At 37.0% G+C, this 14494-nt stretch overlaps 1 protein-coding gene across 1 annotated transcript in view; it reads left to right on the top strand.

Moving 5' to 3' along the window:
- The window catches only part of LOC150077139 (MFS-type transporter SLC18B1-like), a 73416-nt gene extending 61437 nt beyond the window's left edge, over window positions 1–11979 (top strand). The window contains exons 11-12 of the mRNA XM_090385787.1: window positions 1634–1727; window positions 11860–11979. Coding sequence (XP_090241913.1) covers window positions 1634–1727; window positions 11860–11979 — 214 coding nt within the window. The remainder of the gene's footprint in view (window positions 1–1633; window positions 1728–11859) is intronic.
- The last annotated feature ends 2515 nt before the right edge of the window (window positions 11980–14494 follow it).

Raw genomic sequence — 14494 nt, 5'->3', positions numbered from 1 at the left:
GTGGCCATGAGCTCGAACCCTGGTCTAATTAAGAAGCGTGTGCTATGCACTGCTGCTCCTGCCCACCTGGCTACGGAGGCACCTTATAATAATAATAAATACAAGTGGTCTCAGTTTCAATCTCAATGATGATGTCCATGTCCACTTGGTCTGCCAAGCTCCACTTACTTTTCTGACAGAATCCAAATTATCAGTTGATTCCACCACTGCTCATTTCAGTTGTCCTAATTATTTTCTGCATGATTCCTTTTGCTTCTAAGGTGGTACTGTGCATATGTTTGCTCTGATATTCCCTATCAGACGTAGTAATTTGAAATCGCGTCTTTTTTGATCTTCTCTGATTTAAAATCTCTCTCTATTCTATTCTGTAAAATTCATCTATATTCCCTATCATTCTCCCAACTCCACTAATCACTTGGAATTCCTTGACATCCTCTCTTTTGACTTTCTCCAGTCCAACTTTCCTAACAGTGAAGTAATTTTCCTTTGTGATTTTAATGTTGACAACACCAGTGAATTCCATTTTCTAGTCATAAGGACTCAGCTGGTCAAAATGTTGAGGCCTTCGCAATTACAAATGACCTCACACAGATTGTTCATTTACCTACCAGAATAAGATGATCGTAACCACACAGGAAACACTCTTGATCTTTTTCTTACAAACAAACACATACAGGGTCGACGTGATTAGTTCTCCAGGCACCTCAGATCCCAAATTAGTAGTGATGGTCTGTTCTCCAATGGAGCCTTTCTCTCATGGCCATTCTCATCCTTGTGTTGTTTTGCATTACAAGACTGCAAAATGGGATGATTGGTGAGATTTTTGCTCTGTTTTTTCCTTGGTTTGATCATAAATTTTGCTAGCAGGGATAAGGAGGTGATTATTCCTTTGTATAAGGCAACAGATCAGGCTACACCATGAGTACTGCATACAGGTCTGGAGGCTTCATTTTAGGAAGGATGTAGAACTGCTGGAACGAGTACAGAGAAGGGCAAGAAGATTGGTGAGGGGAATAAAGGGTTGTTCTTATGAAGAAAGGATTAAGTCTGCAAATTGCAGCATCTGGAGACTAGGCACCTGTATGATCTGATTGAGGTAAGGCCTTGGATGGTTTTATTATTATTATTATTATTATTATTAGCCATATGGTGCAAGAAAGCCTGAGGCTTATGCTGCACCAGCCAAAAAAAATTCCCAAGTACCCTGAGAGAGAGAGAGAGAGTCAGAATTAATTAGAAAGGAATCACCAAGAAAGAGAAGAATGATGATATCCAGCTCAGGACCCTGGGTGTGCCAAGCCCATACTCACCAGATGTAAGCCCCTTTTAGCAAGCTCAATGCTGATGGGATTCTTCCTCTTGCTCAGATTATGTACCTGAGGGGACATAAATTGAAACTCAGCAGTTGTAGAACAGATGTGTGGAAAGATGTGGTTGATTGCTGGAACAAAATTTCATTTGTCATTGCAGAAGTTGATAGCTTAAATTAATTCAAGGAACAACTCGACAAACTTTGGGAATGAATGGATGGGGAAATATGGGAAGTTTTTTTTTTTTTTTGGCTGATGCTGAAATTACATAATTAAAAAAAAATACATAATAAGTTACCAGTAATATGCATTATTTTATGCAGAGCATTTCTTGGACCTAGTGTTGGGGGTTACCTTCTTGAAACTGTAGGATACAAATGGGCAACAGTGGCACCCTGTGGCTTGACTTTCTGCATGGTAAGTGGAATCTTTTTATCCAATGATAAAAGTAATTTGCACAAAATCTCATGATTACTATTAAACTTCTTAGTAATCATGGCTGTTTAGATGTGTGTGTGTATTGTAAATATGTATATATATATATATACATTGAAAAAAATCCTTTGCAAATGAGATGGATTTGTTACATTTGTTAGAGTTGTTAACAGCAGATTGCTGAGAATATTTTTCTCCCTTTCATCTTTTGCTGAGGCTGCTTTAAGGAAAAGTATATTGGTTTAAGTCTCCAAGTTTTGTAGTGCATTTATGATCTCCATTGTCATTATTACAATAAAAACCATATCAACCAACCCGGTTTTGCATGAAAATATAAAATTATAAAAAGACAAAGATTGTTGCAGACACAAGAAATATCTCCTGCAGATGTAGGTTCCGAATAGCAATGTTTCAGCAATTCACCAGCAGTATCGTCTTAAAATGTAAGTGAACAGTTAAATAACGAGTATTTTGCATCTACATTCACGCATGAGGAGTTATTCAGGAAGGAGAATGATGTAGGTAAAGTAAACATTGGCACTGAGCTGGATGATTTTGTAATAACTGAGAGGAAAGTGGAGGAGAGATTGTTGAGGATAAACATAAAAAAGGCACCTGGGGTGGATGGGATCTATCCAGTTATATTAAAGGAGGCAGCAAAGGAAGTATGCAAACCCCTAGCCATAATTATGAGAGCTTCTTTGGACTCAGGGGAGGTACCCATAGACTGGAGATGTGCAAATGTAACCCCAATTCACAAAGGAGGATCAAAGGCTGACACAAGTAATTATAGACCTGTTAGTTTAACTTCTGTTCCAGGTAAATTAATGGAGGCACTGGTTAAAGAAGCACTGCAGGACCATCTAGACAAGAATTCAGTTATAGCTCAGACGCAGCATGGTTTTGTTAAGGGCAGGTCTTGCCTGACCAATTTGATTGGATACTATGATGTAGTCACAAAAGAACTGGATGCAGGGAATAACTTTGATATTATATATTTGGATCTTAGAAAGGCTTTTGATACTGTTACACATGGAAGACTGCTGCACAAATTGGAGCAGTGTGGCATTGGAGGCAAATTGCTGCTATGGATAAGAGGTTGGTTGAGCGGCAGAAGACAGAGAGTGGTAATCAATGGACACTGCTCAACGTGGACTAATGTTATTAGTGGAGTTCCTCAAGGTTCAGTGTTGGGTCCGTTGTTGTTTTCGGTGTTTATGAATGATATTGATGATGGGATATCAAGTTTAATGTCCAAGTTTGCAGATGATACAAAGGTTGGCAGGGTCGTTAAGGACACTACTGACGCTATGCTGCTGCAACAGGATCTGGAAAGGTTGAACAGATGGGCTGAGAGGTGGCAAATGAAGTTTAACATTGACAAATGTAAAGTACTACATATGGGAAACAGTAACCCCAGAGCAACGTATCAACTCTGCGGTACTACACTGACAGTGGTGGAGAATGAAAAGGACCTGGGGGTAATTGTGCAGGCAGATATGAAGTTCTCTGAGCAGTGCAGACGAGCTGCAAGAGTAGCTCATGGTATGTTGTCAATGATATACAGGAATTTTTCTAGCAGGGATAAGGAGGTGATTATTCCCTTGTATAAGGCAATGGTTAGGCCACATCTTGAGTACTGTATACAGGTCTGGAGGCCTCATTTCAAGAAGGATGTAGAACTGCTGGAACGGGTACAGAGAAGGGCAACAAGATTAGTGAATGGAACAAAGGGTTGCTCTTACGAAGAAAGGCTTAAGTTTTGCAAATTACAGAGTCTGGAGACTAGGCACCAGCGAGGTGATCTGATAGAGGTGTATAAGGCTTTGAATGGTTTGAGCATGCTCAATGCCAATGGGATTCTTCATCTTGCTCAGAATAATCACCTCAGAGGGCATAAATTCAAATTGAGGAAGGACGGATGTCGGATAGATGTGCAGAAATTTGCCTTTGGCCAGCGGGTGGTTGGTTGGTGGAACCGACTTCCATCACTTGTTGTAGAAGTTGATAGCCTAAACAAATTTAAAGCTCAACTGGACAGGTATTTGGAACGAACAGATGGGTGAAATGGGAGTGGGGTTTTTTTTTTTTTTTTTTGGCTGATGCTGAATAAGCTTGCTTTCTTGCATCATATGCCTCTACTAATGTTAATAAGCTGGTCTCTTTGCCTTCCATCCATTTTGTTTGTCACACTTATAGTATATGTATACATCTAAGTGTTAAGACCATGGCACATGCAAAGCATATTAGATAGTGACTGGAGCTGTATTTAGTAGATATAATGGTGTGTGTGTGTGTGTGTGTGTGTGTGTGTGTGTGTGAGAGAGAGTTGTTGTTTGTTGGATTTATTGGTGCAAGGGCTACTAAGGCCATAATGCACCTATTTCAATCCTATTTGGTACATGATTGTTATATTAAATAAAAGGATTCAGATCAGGTGATATTTGTTTATCAATTTGAGGAAGGTAAAAACATCATTAATATCTTGTCGGTCTCCGAGAATCTGTTGTAAGGTAAGTTTATTAGAAGAAAATAGATGTGAAGAGAAAGCTGTTTTTCGTTCTCTCAGATATAATGGGCATTCAATGATCAAGTGGTTTACTGTGAGTTGAGTTTGACAGTTGCTGCATAGTGGAGGATCTTCCTGAGTGAGTAAATAACTATGAGTTAGGTGAGTATGTCCTATTCGAATTCTAGCAAGTACTACTTCTTCCTTTCTATTGCCCCTTAGGCTTGATAGCCACTTCTTGTGATCGTTTTTAAGGATCAACTGAATCTGAAAAAGCTTATTGTTTTTTTCTCCCTGCCAAATGGATAGCCATTTTTTTCTAACATTGGTATGTATGATGCATTTTAAATCTGTGTAAGGTATCTGCATGTCTGATTTTATGTGACTGGCATTCTTGGCTGCAAGATCCGCTTGTTCGTTTCCTCTGATTCCAGAGTGCCCAGGTATCCAACAGAAAATTAATTTTTGCCTGTTTGCAAGAAGCTGCATTAACTTGGTTTGAATTTGTTGTAGAAACGGATGACTGGAAGGAAATTTACACTGAAGAGCAGATACAGCACTTACGGAATCGGTGTAGATAATAGTTTGAGGATATAATGACTGTTTTACATTGTCTAGAGCCATCAGGATAGCATACAGTTCTGCGGTGTAAATACTGTACCCCAAAGGAAGCTGCTGGGATATTGTAATGTTTGGTAGAACTGCAGCTGCTCCAACTTTACTATCTGTCTTTGAACCATCAGTGTAAATTTGGGTAAAACTAGAGAACTGAAAAGAGTGAGTTGCATGGATCTGCTGAAAACTGAAATTTGGAAGTGCATTCTTTCCCCATTGTTGGAAGTGTTGGTCAACATTGGCCAAGGGTATTTGCCATGGTGGCATAGCCGTGCTAATATCTAGAGTTATGTCATTCATATTTAGTTCCCAGCACGTAGTTATGCTTTCTAATCTAATGCCACATGGTTTATTTTGGTACAAATTATGCCATTTTGGGGTGAATAAATACTGCTTTATTGGATGATGTGGGAAACTTCTGATTTTTGCTGCATAACTTAATAACAGAGCTTGCCGACGAAGAAATAGGGGTGGTTCATGTGCTTCCGTATAGAGACTCTGAACTGGCGATGTACGAAAAGCTCCCAGTGCAATTCGGAGAGCATTGTGATGTACTGGGTCGAGCCATTTTAATACACTTTCTCTAGCTGAGGCATATGCAGGTGACCCATAGTCTAGTTTGGATCTTATGAGCGACCGGTATAAGTGCAGCAGCATGTACCGATCTGCACCCCATGACATAGCGGAAATTGCCCTGAGGAGATTCAGCTTTTTTAGACAGGTTGTACGAATGTGTTTAATATGCTCTAAGAAACTAAGTTTTCTATCCAGAATTAGTCCAAGAAAGCTAATACTCTGTTGAGAAGAAATTAGATGAGAATCAAGATGTAAATCGGGATCTGGATGTAAATTCCGTTTATGGCAAAAATGAATTGCTGTTGTTTTTTGTTTTGAAAGTCTGTATCTATTGTTTTTGGCCCACTGAACAAGCTTGTTAATTGTACCTTGAAGCTGCCTTTTTTTTTTTTTTTTTTGGTAGTTGTTGGCGCATTGGCTTCTGTGGCCATAGTGCACCTCCCAAGGTTTTTGCAGTACTTTGATCCAAGCCCGAGGCGGGATTCGAACCCGCGACCTTTGGGTTGCCAGGCAGGCACTTTACCCACCTGGCTAGCCCGGTCGGCAAGCTGCCTTTCACTGAAACGCATGTTTTGTGACTGGCTTGAGATTGCCAGATCGTCAGCATACAGATAAGTTTCAACTGTGTCGGGAATACATTTGGTAATGGAATTAATCCTGAGAGGAAAAGAGCGTGGCACTAAGCACAGAACCTTGAGGGACCCCCTCTTCTTGCACAAATGTTTGCGAGAGAGCAGAGTGAAAACGTACCTGAAAGGTCCTATTGCTCAAAAAGTTCTGAATAAATTTTGGAAGATGACCACGAATACCGGATTCATAGAGATCGTGAAGAATTCCATACCGCCAGGTTGTATCAAAAGCTTTTTCGATGTCAAGACATATCATCACTAGGTGTTCGTTCCTGAGAAATGCATTTCGGATGTTTCCTTCAGCTTTGACCATAAGATCAAGTATTCATCTAGTTCTTCGAAATCCATATTGATTTTGACTTAGAATGCATTCAGTCTCTAGGAACCATGTCAATCTGGCATTAATTATTTTTTCTAATGCTTTTCCTATACAACTAGTTAATGCTATCGGTCGGTAATTTGCTGGATCTGAATGGTCCTTTCCTGGTTTTGGGAACGCTAATACAATAGAATGACGCCAACTGGTAGGGTAGTAGTCTTCGCCAAAGATTCTATTATACAGTTTTAGCAGAGCAGAAAGGGATTCTTCACTCAAGTGATATATCATGGCATAGTACACTCCATCAGGGCCAGCAGCACTATTTTTAGATCTTGTGAGTGCGCAATGTAACTCTGCCATGGTAAGGGGTACATTATATGGATGCTGTCGTGAAGTACTGAAATTGAGATTATATCTTTCTGCCTGTATTTTATGTGCCTGCAAACTTGGCTCAAATGCGGTTACAGAGGAGATTTTTTCAAAGGTTTCACCTAATGTATTAGATATATCGAGAGGACTGCAGATTTCTTTGCCTTTTAGATATATTATCGGAGTGGTTATAGGTGGATATTTTCCATTAATTCTTCGAACTTTAGTCCAAACAGTTCTGATATTTGTGGTCCTGTTTATAGAGGAAGCATATTTATACCACGTCTCTTTTTTGCTTATTCATTGTATGTGACGAGATTTAGCTCTAGCTTTCTTGAACTGTATGAGATTAGCTGTGGTTGGGTATTTACGAAATAAGTTTCAGTATCTATTCTTCTCTTTTTTTGCATTGCTACAAGCTTCATTCCACCATATTTTTGGGTGGGAGTGAGTTTTCATGGATGATCTGGGTATACTGGTTTCTGCAGCTGCTATCATTTGCTGAGTTATGTAAGTTACGGCAGAGTCAATGGTGAGAGTCTCAATAGTCTGAATATCTAGATGTGCCAGCTCTTGATATTTCTTCCAGTTAGCTTTGTCAAATTTCCAAACAGTTTTTATCTCAGTTTGAGGAGGAGAGTTAGTCGATAGTGTGCATATTACTGGAAAGTGGTCACTATTTCGCAGGTTATCAATGACCGTCCAATCAATAAGAGGAAGGAGGTTTGGCGAGCATATTGAAAGATCAATTGCAGAAGTTGACCTTGAGGAAAGATGCACGTACGTGTGAGTCCCATTGTTTAATAATGTTAAGTTGTGCCTTTCAAGAAATTTTTCAATTAACTGACCTCTCTTATCATGGTGCGAGGAACCCCATAGGGGGTGATGCCCATTCCAGTCACCCAAGATACAGAAAGGTGGTGGCAGCTGGGTAACTAAATCATTCAAATCTGCTAGAGAGTATGAATAGTTTGGCGAAAGGTATATGGAAACAACTGTTACTGCTATCTTAACCATAACTCTAGCAGCAATTGCTTCTAAAGTTGTTTGCAGTGGGACTGGTCTGAAAGGAGTTCTGGAGTTTACTAGCAATGCTACACCTCCATGTGCTGTATTAGAGTCGTTCCTATCCTTTCTAAGCATTATGTGATGTTTTATGCTCATAGTTATTTTAGGGGTCAGGTTTGTTTCCTGTAGACAAAGAACAGCAGGCTTATATTCGGTAATTAAGTCATAAACATCGTCTGAGTTAGCTCGGAGTCCGCGACAATTCCATTGAATGATTCTATGCATTATCGGGTGTGTCTGCTTGCTTACGGGATGTGGTCTGTTTGCGCCTGTCTAGTCTTTTTTCCCTTTTTGGGAAATTTGGTCTAGTGATGTCCATGTCCTCCTCTTCTGCATGAAGTTCAAGAAGTGGGTCATCTCGGTGTGAATTTCTATCTATGTCCATGGTATCAGTACTGGTTTTTTGATTATTTCTTTCAGAGCTTGTTTGATTAACTGGCTGTTGTACAGAATTTTTTTCTGGCGGTATTGTCAATGGTGTGTTTACCGAATGAGTTGATTGCTGTTGGGTAGGCTGTTCTTTTAGTGTAGAGAGCACTGACCTGGCCCAATCAGAAATTGAGATGCTTGGCGGAACTGAACAATCTGTTTGTACTGTTATGGATCGTTGCTTTTTTACAACTGAAGAATAAGATGGCAATTTGTTTGAAATTAAACAATGTCTTTTTGCTTCTTGGTATGGCACCTTGTGTTCCACTTTGTACTTTTGTATATTCTTTTCAGTCTGCCACTGGATGCACTCCTTTGAAAATGCTGAATGATTGCCCTTACAATTTGGGCAGCTTTGTATTTCAGTGGGGCAGTCTGTGTGAACATGCTCTTTTGAACCACAGGAGGCACAGGTGGTTACACCCCTGCAGACTGCTTGTGAGTGTCCAAATTTTTGGCATTTAAAACACCGGACTGGGTTTGGAATATAAGGTCGAATTTTGCACCTTAAATATCCAGCTTTAACAGTTGTTGGTAAAATTGGTGTTTTAAATGTAAGAATGACCGTTCGGGTAGGAGTAAGAACCCCATCTTTCTTAATGACTATCCTTTTGGCATTTATTACATTTTGATCGCCTAATTCCTGAACGATTTCCTCCTCAGATACGTTAAGGAGATCCCACTCGGCTATTACCCCTTTAGAGGAGTTTAAGGTGGCATGCGGGGTAACCTTTGTGGGAATTCCACCAAAAGTTGATATTTTTAATAGCTTTTCAGAGTGTTTATTCTCGTTCATCTCCACTAGAAGGTCTCCAGATTTTAATCTTCGAACCATTTTTGGTGGGCCCGCCACATTCTCAAGACATTTCTGTATTAAGAATGGGGAGAGCTTACTCAAAGGATTGTCAGTCAAAGAATGCAGTATCAAAAAAAGAGGAGCAGGGGTTTCTGTTCCTTCTTTTTTCTGCCGTTTTGCATTTCCTGCATTTAACTCTTCTCTGTTTGAGAGATCTGGATCATGAGATCCATAAGTGGCATGTCTATTTATGTCCATCTTTGCTCCTTTTTGCCCCGGGAGAGTGTTTTTCTTCTCCCAGGTTTCCAGCCCCGCCACGTGGAGGCAGGAGCGGTGCCACTAGTGACCAAGCGGTTTAGAGGTTTAGTTAGGTTAGTACGGATTATATATATATATATATATACACAAGGAAAGAAAGGTGTATTTCCTTTCTGGATTCTACTTCAAAGCTTTTAAGTAAAGAATCACTTAAGAAAAACAAGAAGAATAGTGACACTGGAAAATAAATATAACTAATCCGCTGAGAAAGAACGCTATGTATCGCACAAAATATCGCTTGGGCACTATCGCTTGGCACTCGGGGCCATGAGAGAGAGAGAGAGAGAGAGAGAGCGAGAGAGAGAGAGAGAGAGAGCAAAATAACTACTGGTGAAACAAGAATGGAATTTCTTGAAGGCTTCAGTTTGATACAGTGTTTATTTTATTTACTTCATTATTCATATTCACAGTTTTGATCAATGAGATGTAAATACAGTTTTTTAAAGTTTATTTTTAAATTTTATGCTGTACAATGGTTTCAACACATTTAGTTTACAATAAATGCATATTGTAAACTAAAAAATTGTATTGTATGCTTCAGGCTGTAAAGTTGGATGGCATTTTAAAATTTCTATTAGAAATTTTAAAGGGATAAAAGGCAAAAATATACCACTTCACACCAAAAGGTGAAGTGGCATATTTCTGCTGCTGTTGTCACTATATGGCCTTTCATCTTTTGAGTAAGTACGTATGGGGAAACATTTAGGAGTACTGTTGACAGTTTTGCAGTACATCATAATCTTAGGCCATGTTGTGCCACTGTATTATTGTCTTTTTGTGTGTGTGTTCGTTCATGGGCTGACTTGAATGAAAAACCCAGAATAATTCTATAACAGACAAATGAAAAGTGGAGAAACCAATATACTGACACTAAAAATGACAATTTATTAACTTGAATTTGCTTGTGTACCTGCACAGAAAAGATTAAAATAGTAATAAACAGGACTCTGTTGCAATGTACTAGCTCTGGTGAGAGGAAAGCAGAACTGGTGGGAATTGGTTCAGATTTGTAAAGATATCAGATATCATTATCTAAAGTGTGTGGTTGACCCAGCATAAGGATGTAAGGAACAGCAAACTAAATGTTATGGTTAAGACTGATCTCTGGTTAGCTACTCCATTCATGTCATATTGTCTAGATGTTAAAAACTACTTCGCTAAAATGTTAACAAAGTATTATATACATTGCATGAATTCAGGGAAGGAGCCTGTGTACAATACCAAGTAATGTTTAATCACCCATTTCATTCTTGAAATGCACTGAATTTCGTAGACCTCAAAGAAGCGCTATAGTTTAGGAAATGCAATGCCTTGGTTGCAGCATGGATTATGTTCTAAGGACACCAGCCCGACATCCGAGAAACTGAATGAGGGGGAGGGGAAAGTGACTTGTTAGCTGTAATCTCTTATTACAAAACTTCAGTCATCTTGAAGCAACTCCATCACACTTTCCCAGAAAACATTATGGGAAAATGGAAATGGTATTTGTTTATATGAATAAAATTAATAGTTAATCCTGTTCCTTACAGGTGTAAGTTTATATATGATACTGAAGTAGTAGTTGTACATCATGTTAAGTGTTGGCAAAAAAAGCCAAGCACATAATCACTATGCTATTTTTACAATGCATGATTAACACACATCAGCACAGATGATGTGTTAATCATGCATGTTGTGAAGGCCAAGGTCCCAAAATATAGACAACAACCAGAGGAGGATCGCTGCAATCTCTGAAAAGTGATTTTATTGCATAGTCCATTTTTAGAACTTTTAATTAATTCATTTTTATTTTTAGAAAATTGTAACATGCTTTTGTGTTGAACAGTTTTATTAAGTTTCTATATTATTATTATCATTAGCCATATATGGTGCAAGGAAGCCTGAGGCTTATGCTGCACCAGCCAAAAAAAAAAAAAATTTCTGAATTACCCCGAGAGAGAGAGAGAGAGAGAGAGAGAGAGAGAGAGAGAGAGAGAGAGAGAGAGAGAGAGAGAGAGAGAGAGAGAGAGAGAATCACCAAGAAAAAGAATGATGATATCCAGCTCAGGACCCTGGGTGTGCCAAGCCCATACTCACCAGATGTGAGCCCCTGGGGGTGAATTATTATAATGAAGAACTGAATAAGTATATGCATTTCATACCTATCAAGAGCTTTTCATAAAAGATTTTACTTAAACTGTACATATAATTCTTCTTTAGTTGTTTCCCATTGTGTAGTTTAGGTAAATTTTGTTAATCACAAATTTTTCTATGCATATATTCCATGGAAAAATTCTTTTATAGAAATATTCACCCACAAAAATTTTTACTTGAGATAAATGGAAAGTTTTTTAAAATTCTTAATAAGTGAATGTATTATATCTTCTCAATATCTATTTAATGTTTTGTAGCCATTTCAATTATCAATTATTATTAAATGTTTTAAAACTATTACGTGAAACATATAGTGATGGTGATATTATTAATAGTAATTTACAATATTTTAGGTTATTTTCCTTGTTTTATATACATGGTATCAGAAAAAGAAAATGAGGATTGTAGATGAAGAGAAAGCATCAATTCTCAAAACATCTGAAAATAATGAATTCTGTGGTGATTGCAAATAAATCTAATGAAATACAATTCAGTTCTGTGGGGAGTTTTATTAATAAGGCTATCCAGAAATTAAGAATTTATCACTAAGTCAGAAAGTCATCCAACAGTAAAAGTAATGATATATGGTATTAATTAGGATAGAGGTTTAGACACTGATTTGATAAGAATATCATAACAGGTATCATGAAATCAACTTACCAATAACCCAGCAATTAGATACATTTGTATCTGTAATTGTTGGGTTACTGGTAATTTCCTTTGTATTATGCAGTAAAACTGGAATGACTTCATTCAGCCTTTATTTAATTTCCTTCAAAAATAAAAACAAGAGAAGTTGGGGCAACCATTTAAAATGGCAGATAATTTTTTTTTTCATTAAATCCACTGATAATTACAGGAATGAAGTAACAAAACTATATACTGTATATGCAAAAACTGTTGCAATATCATATGCAGTTTATATAGTGAAAAACATTCTGAAGTACTGAAGAAATACTCTTCTTTAATGGATAACATTTTTAAAGTTACAACTTATTTTTTAATTTCCGCCCACCTCATGTACACAAATGGTTTCTTAAATATTTAACCCCTTTTCAGGCATATTTTTAAAACAGTAGTGGAAGGGGTATCGATATACAGAAGTGACCAACTATGTTTTTTGATAAATAGCAAAAAATAATTGAAAATAAGAAATGTTAAAAATTATTCTTCAATTATTCTTAATTTTAATACTATATTGGAAACTACTATAAAAAATTATCTTTAGAAACAATAAACTTGTTATATATATATAAATTTTCTCCCCCAACTACTTAAGGCAGTTTTTGCTCATTTCTTAACTGATGGCTCTATGGAAAATTAAAACTATTATTTATTAAGTTTGAAGTTTTACTCCAAAAAAGGAGTCTTAAAAGAATTCTTATGGATATATCCAATCTCCAATGAAAAAATCACTGATGCAAACGTAGGCTTCTACCATACTTGAGGAATACTAAATTTTTCAGATTTTCCTTGAAAATTCACACAAGTTTTTCGGTGTCCGTTGATACTGTAAGCTCAAAACTTATGAATCATAATATATGGGTAGTGCAAGTAAAAAAAATTGTATTTTTAATTGTATATTTTAACTACAGATTTCATTTCAGATAAAGGTCAAACGTTTTCAAAATAAAGATATTTCATTCCAGAAATTGACATTTCAGTTGTTCTAAAATGTCAGTTATCTGCATTCAGATTTGACTGATTTGGTTTGCTTTGACTGATTGATTTGGGCTTTGCTTAAGTGCAATTTATAAGGTCAAACTTAAATTAGCCAAAAATGACAAGTTAGTGTAATTCATTTTTTTATTTATATTGCTTAGACTCATATATGTCTTTTGCTCAACACGTGTCACAAATGTTAAAATTTATTATTAAAGAATTTTTTTATATTGTTTTCTTTCAGTGTTCATGTGTTAATATTTGTATTACAAATATCAACACACGAGCATGCTTAATGTTCACATTAAATTATGTATATTGTTAATTTGATGAAGAAATATTGTACCACTGCTTAAGAAATGTCATAAGATTCCAGCAGCAAAATAAATGCCACTATCAATAACACTGAATGGAAGAGTTCTTTAACTTAGTACCTATGTTAGTTATAGTATCTCACAATTCTTACCCTGCAATTAACTAAATGTGCTCTGGATCCTTGTTTATGATCATTTTCTTAGTTGACTAGTTACAAAATCAATTACAAATTTCATGGGTAATTATTCACTTACAGTTTTCGTAGAATGGAAGACAATGTCATTACATATAAACAATCTATATATATATACATGTATTATTTATATTTACAATACACTGCATTACTCAGTATGGAAGATTTTGAAGTGACACTAAATTCTTGCTATGGCTTTTTCTCTTCTGTTTAGTATGCACAATTGAAAATTTTAAATCTTTTAAAGACATTTAAAATACACTAACAGGATATTTTATGAACCAGCTGAGACAATCATCTCTTTTTTGCCAGCTACAACATTCAGTATGAAATTTAGAACAACATTGTCTAAATAAAATAGCAAGCCAAACTCCATATTAACCAAAATTTGAAACAGAATTTGCCCACCACTGCAGCCTCCACACTGTTAGGTGACATAAGTTCTTGGCAAATGAAAGGAAAGAAATTCAACAACCCCAAACCCTCCCTTTGGCAGGATTGAGATGTCCCACCTCATTTTGCAGCTGATTTCAGATTTTTATTTTCTGGTAACAGTTTAGGTTGTAATGAATAGGATCACAACTTCTGAACCCTGATAAAGATGGGGTTAAGGAGTTACTGAAATGCCACGTTCTTTCTTTTATTCACCACAACCTTGCAACACCCGACAAGGTGTGGGGAAGTATGGCTGGTGAGCTAAATTCTAGTTCAAATTTTGAAAGAATTTGGATTTGGTTTACTGCTTTATTTAGAATCAGCATGTTATGCTAAATTTCACACTTATTTGAGCATTTCTTGTAATTGGCAATGAGAGATGA

This window comes from Mastigoproctus giganteus, chromosome 12, assembly GCF_048544385.1.
Source record: "Mastigoproctus giganteus isolate SK-2022 chromosome 12, ASM4854438v1, whole genome shotgun sequence".
NCBI classification, from domain to species: domain Eukaryota; kingdom Metazoa; phylum Arthropoda; class Arachnida; order Uropygi; family Thelyphonidae; genus Mastigoproctus; species Mastigoproctus giganteus.
This window is presented reverse-complemented; position numbering and strand designations above follow the sequence as displayed.